Below are 12,891 nucleotides of genomic sequence, written 5' to 3' on the forward strand. Positions count from 1 at the left end.
ATAAAATATTGCTTACACATCTCTCTCTCTCTCTCTCTCTCTCTCTCTCTCTCTCTCTCTCTCTCTCTCTCTCTCTCTGTGTGTGTGTGTGTGTGTGTGTGTGTGTGTGTGTGTGTCCTGTATGCACAAGGATATCAGTGTCCTGCTCTATCCTTGTCCTTAAGACAGGGTCTCTTACTTATCTAAAGGCTGGTGGTTAGCAGGCCCCCAGGAGCCTCCTGTCTCCATGCCCCCCATAGGGCTGAGGTCACAAGCACATGTGGTGACATCCAGCTATTTTTATGGGTTCTGGAAACTTCAACTCGGGTCTTCATACTTGTATGGCAAGGACTCTTAATTTACTGTACCATCTCCCTAGTATCCAATATCTCTTATTTTATATTTTCAAATATCATCTATCTGCTTATATGTTATCCATCAATCACCAATTTGTCCACTTGCTATATTGTAATTATGATATAAGGCTTACCAAGGTACATCTTAAATCCCAGATCTCCTTATAACTTTTTTCCATGACTTCTAGATTCTTCCGTGAGTATATACAACAATTTCTTTAAATTTTCAAAATCCAAAAATGTTTATAATTATACCTCCTTTTTCTATTATGATGACTAACAAAAATGAGTATACAAGTGCTAGACATTATAACAATTAATAATACTGAACAAAGTCTAAATTTAGGTGTCCATAGATCATTGAAGAAAATATCCCAAAATTAAGGACTGGCAAGATGGCCCAGTAGATAAAAGCTCCACACTATTCCTATAAGTTGTCCTCTGACCTCCACATGCATGCTGTGGTGCCCATGCAATAAAATAAATAAATAAAATACAAAAATGATTCCAATATTCATTCCTAAATCACAATTTCGTGCATAGTTTCCTTTGACTCATTTATATAGAGTATTATAGCTTTTGAGAAAGCAAATAGGAGAAATATTTCTATAATTTACTCAGCTGCAGTTGCCTTAGTGATAGATCAACACACTGGGAATACAAACACAGACCCACAAAGTAATCATCTCCAAAGAAACAATCTTCATGTGATACAATATTATTTAACACTTGCCACAGTGTCTCTATGATGGTCTTGAAATGAATTTTTAATTTTTTTCATTTCAGTGTGTGTGGTGGGGAGTGATGTATGTGTATTCAATTCACATGCGTGTGCCCATACAGGCATGTACAGAGGCCAGAGTCTAACATCAGGATGGCTTTCCTTGATGACTTGGCCTAAACTGTGAAATATAATCTCTTATCGAGCCTGAAGCTCCCTGCTCGTGCTTGGCTGGCTGACCAGTGAGTGAGATCCCAGGAACAGCATCCCTAGGTTACAGACACACTATTCAGCTTTTATGTTGGTTTTGGGGATCCAAAGTCATGATTTGATGTTTACATAGCAAACACATTACCCACTGTGCCAACCCCAGTCCCCAAAGTGATTATTTTTAATGTAACAAACATTATGGTACTTTATATCATTATATTTGTAAAAATGAAATTTTTGGATGGAAATTATACTATGATAGTCCTTGATGGTCTAGTAATCACTGTATAACCTAGGCCTGCCTGTTAGTTTTGACAATCCTCCTGCCTCAGCATCTTAAGTAGAGCTGTACTTTCAAGATAAGTTCTCACTATATAAATAATCTGAGTTGAACTTGTCATCTTCCTAACTCAGTTCCCAAGTAGGTCACAACCTCCATCTAATAAACTTGTTTTAATTCAGTGATAAATATGAAAACCCTATAGGAGTTTTTAAGTTGCTTTGCATGTTTTTAAATTGTTTGTTCTTTTCCTTGGGGACACCATCCCCTTAGATTTCCTTTAGAGAGGTCTTTGTAGTGTTTAAATAATTAGAGCCTGGTATTAGCTAATTTCTAGCAGATAATTTCAGCTATCATAAATTTTAGGAAATTGTGTATGGTTGGATTAGTTAACGATATATGTATTATCTCATGAATTATCTGGTATTTTAAAAATGGTTTAAAAGAAATCCTTGTTATCTAAGGCATGAGCTGAGATGCTTAGAGACGTGATTGCAAATAAATATCACTGATTTAAAAATTCACATCTTAACAGTCTGTTTTTAATTAACCTGAAAGATTTTTTATGCTAATCTTCCTGTCCACAAGATTAAATATTGTTTTTAATGAGTATATTTTCCTTTAAGTATGTTTGCTTATATACTCAAGAAAAGATGATGCTAACATGTTCTTTAATGGTAAGTTAAATAGTAAAATTAGTTTCCTTTAAAACATTTCAGCATAATTTAGTCATAACAAAACAAAATAAAAAGACAACATGAGCTTGGAGGGGAGAAGGGGAGGGATACCAAAGAGAGATAGAGGGCAGTGATGAATGAATATGATCAATAGACATTGTATAAATGCATGGAATTTCCAAAGAATGAAGCATACTGTTCAAGATTTTAAAGAATAATTATATACAAAATGAACTTACATAAAATGGAAATGATCCAGTCGTGAAACTTTGTTTTTTTTTCTTTTTCATTTTATAAAGCACTAATAATTCCTCACCTATGTTACAACTCGTGAAATGAAGGGAAAAGTCTGCTTCATGTACTTGCATTAAAATTTCTAGTTTTGCATTTTAAACCAGAAATCACACTGGAGAATTGTGGAGAAAATTGTGCTACTCCTGTTAGCTAACTTAAAGAAAAGCTAGGCAGTGTTAGAAGTCATTCAAACATGAAAGGATAGAAGTTATGTTTTCCAAGAACATCAAATATACATCTTTTAGTTACATTGTTAAGTTTTTTTTTAAAAAGTCCTTTGGAAATGTTGATTGTGAACAATGTATATTTGGGCAAGCATAACTTACTGATAATTTCTAATTGCCAAATTTCAGTTGTTGAAAAACAAATATCTGCTTCCTGGGTTTGAAAATAGTTGGATACTCACGTTTGATTGCAGAAATGCTAAATGTGTTTTGCTGAGAAAGAAGATGGATATATTTGCAAAGAGAAAAGTACCAAGTGAAGACCGGGTCAAGGAATGAGGTAATGATCTAAATCCATTTTTAAAACTCTATTTTGGATGTATCTTCCCTGTAATTTCTATAAGACACAAGCAGGCTTCCTGGTCTCTGGCTCTTGTAATTTATTTGCCCCTATTCTGAGAATTTCCCTACCTGAGCCTTAGGTGTAAGAGTTGTGTTGTGTTGTATTCATTGGTGGCTGGACACCCCATGTTCTCTGTATTTTGACCACGTGTGGTTTTCTGTGATGGTCTCTATCCACTGCAAATAGAAGTTTCTTTGATGATTTTGAGAGCTACACTTATCTGTGGGTGTAAGGATAACATTCACAAGGCAGTTAGTAATAATGTAGGTCTAGCAAATTGACTGTGGTAGGCTCTCCTCTAAGATCCATGACCTCACTACCCCTTGGTGATTGGCTAGGTTTCCAGTACCAGGCATGATTTCCTTCCTGTTGAGTGGATATTAAGTCCAATTACAGAGCTGTTGATTACCCCTAAGATATGAATACTACTATTTCTTCTACCAAAGTACTATATTGCAGGGCTGGTCATTGTTGGGGTTCATAGACATCAAAGTTGGATAGGACTACTGATTGCTTCTTCCCTACTTGGCAATTTTCAAAAACAATCAAAAGAAAAAGGACCACAAATTTTAGAGGGACTAGGGGAAGTATATGAAAAGGGCTGAAGGGAAAAAGTTGAAGGGGGCAACAATGTAATTATGTTATAATTAAAAATTTTAAAATATAAGAAAAATGTTCTGTATTCAGCAATACAATAACAAAAAATTCCTAAAACAGAAAAAGGTTTTGATTGGCAAAACATAATAAAAGATCAGTAATATAACTAAATATTTTAGTTTCAAAAAGTCAAAGTATATTTCGAATTTCCCTCACTGGGTTATGTTCAAGTTTTCTTAGAAATAATTTAGTAATTATACAAATTAATACCCAAGGCTTAATCGAGATAGAATAAAAATGAGATAGACCTTAATTTTAGCTGAAAGCATGACTAGATAGATCAGTCGGTAAACTCACAGTTGTTTCTTTCCAGTGTGAAAATATGAGGGCAATAAAAGATTTATTTGGTCTTTTTCTTGGATAAAATATTTCTAAAATTGACTGGACTCCCTCTCATAATATAATTGAAGTATAGATTAAATGCTACTGTTAGGAATTTCACTTTTGAGTGTTACCATTTTTGTAGGCATTTTGGATATTTTGGGCACATAAAATTTTCAGACATTTAGAAAAGATATAATTTATACAAAGTTCTTTTGAATTCTGCACCTAAAATACTGTTGGATATTTTTAATTAATTGATGTTCTTACATTAAACTAAATAATAAAGTTATTTTTAAAACTATTTAAAGAATTGCTTAGCATTAAATATTATGATTATATTTTATCTTTTACTTAAGGTCATGGCATTTAACCTATACATAACCTTGACATTTAAGTGTTTGTTGTTTTCTGAAACAAATAATTTTACCCTATTAATTAAAAAAATATTTTTTATTAATATATGCATTTAAACTTTTTGAACTGTCCTGTTATAATTGTTTCCTGTTATATATAACAGTTCATTCTAAAGGCCAAACCAAATCTGCAAAAAGTAATAGATTCGTCTATCAATTAATTATCCGGGATAAGTAATTTTAAAAGGAAAATTATTTATTCTTAGAGAACACTTCATATTATGATTAATAAGTCCTTTGATTCCAATTTATTGAAGTTAGAAAATACGTTTTGAACAACTCTTAGTTTTCATTGTTCTTATGTTCTTCCTACTCTTGTAGTTTACTCCTTGAGCTCTTCAAATATTTTGTTATTATTGTTACTTGTATGTGGGGGGAGGTATGTGTGTCTGACATGAGTGTACGTGCAGGAGCATATGCTCTATATATGGTCAGAGACTTTGGAGAGTCACTTTTCTACGTCTTCCTTTGGTTCCCTGGCTCACACAAAGGGTCAGCAGATTGTGGGGCCAGCATTTTATATTCTTCCCCAAACCATCACACTGGACCCAGTAATTTTTTATTCAAACTGGCTACTTAAGTTTTAATAAATACATATGTCCTAGAAACACAAAAAAAAACAGACAGCTAAAACAATCCTGAATAATAAAAGAACTGCTGGAGGTATCACCATCTCTGATTTCAAGTTCTACTACAGAGCTGTAGTGATAAAAACAGGCTGGTATTGGCCAAAAAAACAGATCAATGAAATCAAGTTTAAGATCCAGACATAAATCCATACACTTACAGATAGCTGGGTTTTTTGTTTGTTTGTTTGTTTTTGTTTTGTTTTTTGCTTTAAAAAAAAAAGAAGCCAGAAATACTCACTGGAAAAATTATAGCATCTTCAAAAAATAGTGCTGGACAAAGTAGATGTCTGCATATTGATGAATGCAAATAAATCTATGTATACCACCCTGCACAAAGCTCAGCTTCAAATGGATCAAAGACCTTGAAATAAAAACCAGATACACTGAATGTAACAAAAGAGAATGTGGGAGGTAGCCTGAAATCACTGGCATGGGAAAAGACTTCTGAACAGAACACCACTAGAACAGGCACTAAGATCAACAATTAATATATGGGATCTCATGAAACTGAAGTTTATGTACTTATAAGGACATGGTCATTTTTAGGTCAGCCTATAGAATGGGAAAAGATTTTTAAAAATTATATATGATAGAAGGATATATCCAACAAGCATAAAGAACTCAGAAAATACATATCATAAAAACAAATAACCTAATTTTAAAAATGGGGTACAGATCTAACCAGAGAATTCTCAAAAAAGGACGCAAATGCCTGAGAAACACTAAAAGAAATATTCAACATTTTTAGCCATCAGGAAAATGCAAAACAAAAACATATTACATCCTTCAAAATGCTCAAGACCAATAAAACAAATGACAGCTCACGCTGGCAAGAATATGGAGTAAGAGAATCATTCATCCATTGCTGGTGGGAATATAAACTGAGATAAGTTAATTTTCCCAGTATAAAATGCTCAACGATAGAATAAAAATTTGAAGAGATCTCTGATATCAATTTTAAAATTCTAATAAGCATGTTGTACTAACAGTATAATGTTTATTACATTCTATTTATTCTTCTACAATAATCTGACTAAATTCATTTGCTGCTGCTCTTTCACCATTGGCAGTGGGATACACTGAGAACATACACTTGCAAATGAAAAATGCTATCTGAATGTTGTAGTCTCATTCAAGTAATACATACTTTCTATACCAACTCTTCTTTTGGTTAAGAGTCACTTATTGGAAAATAAGTAGTTGCTGGAGATGCCTGAAAATAAAAGTCATAAAGAGATATTGCCAATTTGTGTCTTAGTCTCACAACATTACATGGGGAAATTAGGTTTCAAACCAAGAACCTATAGGTGGGTAGAGACCACAGGAAAAGGTAATACATTTTCGATTTCCTGTTTTATTTTTATGATCTTGATTACAAATGACAAAATTTTGATGTTCAAAACAATTATTTGATGTTTTGCATTTTTGGTAAATTGGGTTGTGATTATTTAATCAGATCTTTCAATATTTTATATTGAACTATTATTTACTGTTTGTCATTTAAACTTAGATATCTTGATTGTATTCCTCTACTATGTTGTCTGTAATTCAAAGAAAAGCTGAGAGAAGTAACAAGACTTATACTATAGTGTGAAATTTAAAAGTTACTAAGTAAGCTATAGATTTAAAATCATTATACTTGCATAATTGTCCTTAGATAAATAAATAACCTGGTATTTAGTGAATTATTTTTTATTCCCAATGCAAAGCTGTTTATTAATTTAATAGACCATTGATAAATAGTTACAATTAACTCAAAGTTTAAATTGAAAGATCAGAAAAACTAAGCTCTTACTTGCTCCGATTAATTTCCAATAGTGAGTTGAATTCTCTATTACCTTTAAAGTCTTACAAGAGAATTGTTGTCATATAGTTACCAACATATCTCTAATATCCATGAATATTACATTTGAAAGGGCTATGTTTAGGAATATGGATCCCATAGTTTATTGTTTACTGGATATACACCTACTCATGTGGATTTTAATTTTTGTGTCTTTTTATTTCTAGAACCTGAGCGAGATCACAAAGAGAAATGAAGAACCATACAGGACAGATAGAGTTTATCCTTCTTGGACTGACAGATAATTCTCAGTTACAGATTGTAATTTTTTTATCTCTTTTACTAAATTACTTGCTGAGTATGCTAGGGAACTTAACCATCATTGCCCTCACTCTACTAGATCCTCACCTCAAGACACCAATGTATTTTTTCCTCCGTAATTTCTCTTTATTGGAAATTTTATTCACAACTACCTGCATTCCCAGATTCTTAATCAGCATTGCGACCAAGAAAAAGACAATTTCCTATAATGCCTGTGTATGTCAATTGTTCTTTTACATATTCTTGGGGGCCACAGAGTTTTTCTTCTTGGCTACCATGTCTTATGACCGCTATATTGCCATCTGCAAGCCCTTGCACTATACATCCATCATGAGCAGCAAAGTTTGCCATCAGCTTGTCCTGGGTTCTTGGGTAACTGGATTCTTAGTGATTTTCCCGCCACTGATTATTGGCCTTGACTTAGATTTCTGTGCTTCAAATGTCATTGACCATTTCCTTTGTGATGTTTCTCCTGTCCTACAACTTTCTTGCACAGATACACATTTACTAGAACTAATTGCCTTCATCTTCGCTCTTATGACACTCATTGTCACATTAGTAGTAGTAATCCTTTCTTACGCTCACATTGTCAAGACGATTATCAAATTCCCTTCGGCTCAGCAAAAGAAAAAGGCCTTTTCCACTTGCTCTTCTCACATGATTGTTGTTTCCCTCACTTATGGGAGTTGCATATTTATCTACATAAAGCCATCAGCAAATGAAAGAGTTGCTTTGAGCAAAGGAATAGCTGTGCTCAACACTTCAGTGGCCCCTTTGTTAAACCCATTCATTTATACACTAAGGAATAAGCAGGTTAAACAAGCCTTTGGAGCAGTACTTAGAAGAATACTTTCTGCTTCAGAAAGATAATAACATTTAATTAAATGATTAACCTAAAGCATGAAAGGAACTTTAGGCAATAACCTAATTTGAATTTTTTATTTTAATAATAAATATCTAGAATTTAGTTATTTGTATAATTTTAATTTATCCAAGGTTAGAAATTAATCTATTATGTGCATTTTTATTATAATTTTCATTTATTCAAGATTAAAGTCTTTCAATGCTAGAAATATAAAATCCAAAATTGCTTTGATCTATAAGCATATATTAATTCAATAAACACAAATTAAACAACTGTTACTTAAAAGAAATGTACTTTATCGCTCTTAAGTTTTATCCTTTAAAAGCCTTTGATAATTATAATTTTATAATTATTCTACATGCTAAAAGTGATCCAAGAAAGCTTACTCCTTAAAAATAATTTTATGGGTTAGTTTATGAAGTGATATTTTTAAAAAAGAAAGCACTATTTCCTGTTAATTGAATAATATAGTTCAGAGTTCAGTTGTATGGTATTTTATTATTTGTATTAGATAAAGTTTAAATTGCATAGAGAATAAAATATTATTTAGTACACAGAGCATTGACTTCACACAGTCTTCTTTAGGTTTAGTACCATTGCTGAAAGCAGTCCTTTGCCCCTGAAGACTGATGCTAACCTGGTTTACAAATGAATCTCACAAATCTCACAACCACAAAGGCCAACAGTCTCAGGGTGTGCTCAGGCTCATGAGATAGCTGGTCATAATTCAGACTGGTATAGGCGCTTGCCATACCTCGTCTTGGTGTGGTGTGGGGCAGCTCTAGAGGACACGGTTTTCCTCACTGACATGAAAATAGCTGTGCTGTCCAAGACTGGAGGAGAGGCTAAAGAGTCTCCTAGCCACCAAGCTCTGCTGGGCTCTACCAAAGTCTAACAGCCACAACAATCTGTGCAATCACTAGAAGAGGAAGAGTGCACTAAGTCAAAATAAATCTGTCCCTGTGAACTTCAGGATTCAACCAGTTAGAGCACCCAATTGAAAACTCTGACCGAGGAATGAAAAAGGCTTTGGGTTTTCTTTGGAGAAGGACAATAGGGATGCCTGGTTCTGAACTGCAAAGCACAGGCCACAGGGGCTTTCATTCCTTGCTCCCTGGCAAGTAGTGTCTTGCTTTTTTCTCTGTTGTCTGAGGTTGGGGGAAGGACAATGGAAGAATTCAGTAATGGTGATTTCATCTGTGGATTCAGGCCTCATGCTGGGTTTCATCATGTCAGGACTGTTATTGGGTCTATAAGGCATAGACTTAATCCCTTCTCTTCCACAGAGAAATCTCTCTCCATGCTGCTCAGACTTGGAAGGGGTGAGATGTAGCAAGTTTGCTCCATGCTGTTTTTAATGCATCTTTTGTTGTTGTAAGCCAAGGCATTTACTCTCAATGTGCCTTCCATATCTCTTGTGAAGGAAGTTGGATGTGTGGATATCTGTATAAATCAGTGTGCCTGTGTGGAGACAATCCTGGAGGAGCTTACTCAACCTTTGTGATCTATGTCTTTATTTATTTGAGATTCCAAGTATTGATTGATGTTATAAATAAACTTGCTCCTGCAGGTGGACCCTTTAGCCAGAAAACTTGCTTATTTATCTGTTCATTCTAAGAACATTTGCAGACTCAGGCTCACCACCATCATTATTGATAACTTTCAACCTAAGAAATATGTTCATAGAGTTGGGAACATGAACAGAAATCAACACATTTCCCAGTAGCTGAGAGAGGTGGTAGGGAGACTGACACTAGTCAGTCAAGAGGTCGTTTTTTTCAGCTGCTTCTGAGTTCTTACTATTTTCTAGTTTCTTTGGTGAAGATGACTGAGACCATGTAGTTATTGTGTTCTTATCCAAGCACTTGGAGTTTATAACGTTTACTTTCCTGATTTGTATTTCCTTGGTTCTTCCAGTTCTCATTTGACTCAAATGCTTGTGTCAGATCCTTAACTACTACAAGTATCATGAAAATTATTTTATTTAGTTTTGTTTTCTTTTAAAAAAACTCCATTCAATACAAAGACATTTGGCAATGAGAACATTGATGAATCCAATAAGATTTAAATGACCCAAATCAGAAGACTGAGATAATAAAAATTAGAAAAACATTATTTTTGAGAAATAAAATGAGGAATGAGAGCTAATGATTTGAATAAATAATTTACACAAAAGAAGGATGCAGTAAAGATAAATTCCAAGTTTGGGATCTGAAAAATTGATTCAAATGACTGAGATCAAGTGATGTCCTGGGGGGATACTTAGTAAGCCATAGCCCAGGACATCTTCAGGTTAGGGATCCTAATTTTGCTGGCAGACAGATGTGTTTGTAAATGTATTGATGAGAGGAGTTCACTTGCATTCCAAGCCAAACTACAAAGGAGAAGTAATTTTTTTAAAGAATATCCATTTCTTTTGTTATAATGTCATTAAATTCCCTCCTTAAGTAAATTATATCTGTGTCTGCCTGATAAAGATCAGAAAGTCAGATGCTTATGCTTATGATAAAAGTTTGTCACTCATTGACCTGGAAGTCATTGCTGCAGAATATAACATGATATTCTGAGTTGTTACAGCAGGACAAATAGAGTTAACACAGAAAAAAATAGCAACACTTTAGTTTTAGAAGAGAAATATTTAATCTATAAACTAGGAAAGAAGAAACAAACAGAAACAGAATAATTGACTATATGTGTCAGTGTGTGTGATTGCATGTGTATCTGTGTGTATGTGTGTGCATGTGTGTGTGTGTGTGTGTGTGTGATTGTGTATGTATATGTGTCTTTCTATATATGTGTGTGTCTGTGTATGCATGTGTGCATATCTGTCTGTGACTGTGTGTATATGTTTGTGTTCTATCTGTCTGTATATGTGTGTCTGTCTGTATGTGTGTGTGTGTATGCATGTGTATGAATCTGTGTCTTTCTATATATGTGTGTGTCTATGAACGCATGTGTACATATCTGTCTGTGATTGTGTGTATATGTTTGTGTTCTGCCTGGATATGTGTGTCTGTCTGTCTGTGTGTCTGTGTATGCATGTGTGTGTGTGTGTATCTGTCATGATTGTCTGTGTATATTTGTGTGTCTATCTGTCTGTGTATGTGTGTCTATCTGTGTGTGTGTCTGTCTGTGTATATGTCTGTGTGTCTATACGTGTTTGTGTCTGTCTGTATGTGTGCGTCTGTGTGTATCAGTGTCTGTTTATCTATATGTATCAATGCTTGAATATATGTCTGTGTGTCTATTGGTGTTCATGTCTGTATGTGTGTCTATGTATGTGTGTGGGTATGTGTGTGTGTCTGTATGTGTCTGTATTTATTTATCTGTGTGTATCAGTGTATGTATCGTGTGTGTGTGTGTGTGTGTGTGTGTGTGTGTGTGTGTGTGTTTTAAAACACAGGCACGACTACTTTACGAGAAAAGGAGATATTATGTAATAAAAGAAGAAACAAGTTATTGGACCCCATAAACACCCTAAATGGTAAATTCACCCTTTGAAACAAATAAGACTTTAATTTAAAAAAAAATGTTACATGTTATTCCCTTAATTACTGTTTAATGAAAGACTAGACAGACACTGCAGCTTCCCTAGACAGGCTTAGCTTGTGCCGTAGTTTAAAAGAAAACAGACTTCTCCAGATGGTTTTAGGAGATGGCATGGGTGGTCGTATACTCCCAATCTAATTTAAGATGAAGTAATCATGAGCATAAACAAGTAATAAAAGAAAGAAGAAAGACAACCCAAAAGGTGAGGGGAAGAGGTAAGAAGGCTAATAATAACAGAAGGCAAAAGAAAAGTGACCTTGAGGCACAGTACTTCCAGACATGAAGTTTAGAAAAACAATACCCTGAGTAGGTCTTTGAATTGTAATTTCCCTCTTAAGTGTGGAAACATGATCACAGGATCCCTATAATCCATATGAGAGTCATCTAGGAGGCTTGAAGATGTTGCTTTGCTTTATCTCCAGGAGAGGGAGCAAACCTGGCCAGGTAGCTTGTGCTTACCTATGGTGTGTGTGGTGTGTGGTACCTCTATAATTACCACACTGAAAAGAGTGGAGGGAATTCTTTTTTATTTTAATTTTGAATGTTTTTTTTTTTTTTAATCACAGAGGTAGATTTCAAGATATGCCTCATTTTCAGAAAATCCTCTTTGTCCCATAAGATGTTGCCACACACTGTATGAGCTATTTCAATTTACTTTGTTAAAGAAAGACTGCATTTAAAAAAAAAAAAGGATTCCTGATAATATTCTGCTATACTTATAGATTGGTGCCTAGCTCAATTGTCATCAGAGAGCCTTCACCCATCAAGTAATGGAAACAGATGCAGAGACCTACAGCCAAACATTAGGTGAAGCTTTGGGAATCCTGCAGAAGATGAGGAGGATGTATTGTAGGAGCCAGAGGGGTCAAGGACACTGCAAGAAAACCCACAGAATCAACTAACCTGGGCTTACAGGGGCTCACAGAGACTGAATCAACAATTAGATAACCTGTATGGGTCTGAGCTGTCCTCTGCATATATGTCATGGTTGTGTAGTTGGTCTTCTTGTGGGACTCCTACTAGTGAATGCACGGGGTGTCTTTCACTCCTTTGTTGGTTTGAGTGACCTTTTTCCTCATACTGGGTGACTTCATTCAGCCTTCAACTTGATATGCCTTGTTTAGTTGATATCCATGGGAGGCCTGCCTTTTTCTGAATAGAAATGGAGGAGTGGATGATGGATAGGGCAGAGGGAAGCAAGGATGAGGGAAGACTAGAGGAGAGGAAGGAGGGGAGACAGTGGTTGGGTTACAAAAAAAAATAATA

General features: G+C 34.7%; 1 protein-coding gene across 1 annotated transcript; it reads left to right on the plus strand.

The window, feature by feature from the left end:
• The first annotated feature begins 7,136 nt into the window (after window positions 1-7,136).
• LOC131894941 (olfactory receptor 6C70-like) lies at window positions 7,137-8,081 on the plus strand. The gene has a single exon (XM_059245310.1). It carries the CDS (start codon window positions 7,143-7,145, stop codon window positions 8,079-8,081), a length of 939 nt encoding a protein of 312 aa, XP_059101293.1. The 5' UTR covers window positions 7,137-7,142.
• The last annotated feature ends 4,810 nt before the right edge of the window (window positions 8,082-12,891 follow it).

Source organism: Peromyscus eremicus, chromosome 18, assembly GCF_949786415.1.
Source record: "Peromyscus eremicus chromosome 18, PerEre_H2_v1, whole genome shotgun sequence".
In the NCBI taxonomy this organism is placed as follows: domain Eukaryota; kingdom Metazoa; phylum Chordata; class Mammalia; order Rodentia; family Cricetidae; genus Peromyscus; species Peromyscus eremicus.

Excerpts from the sequence above, each read along its gene's own strand:
- LOC131894941 (XM_059245310.1), top strand. The coding sequence starts at position 7,143 with ATGAAGAACCATACAGGACAGATAGAGTTTATCCTTCTTGGACTGACA.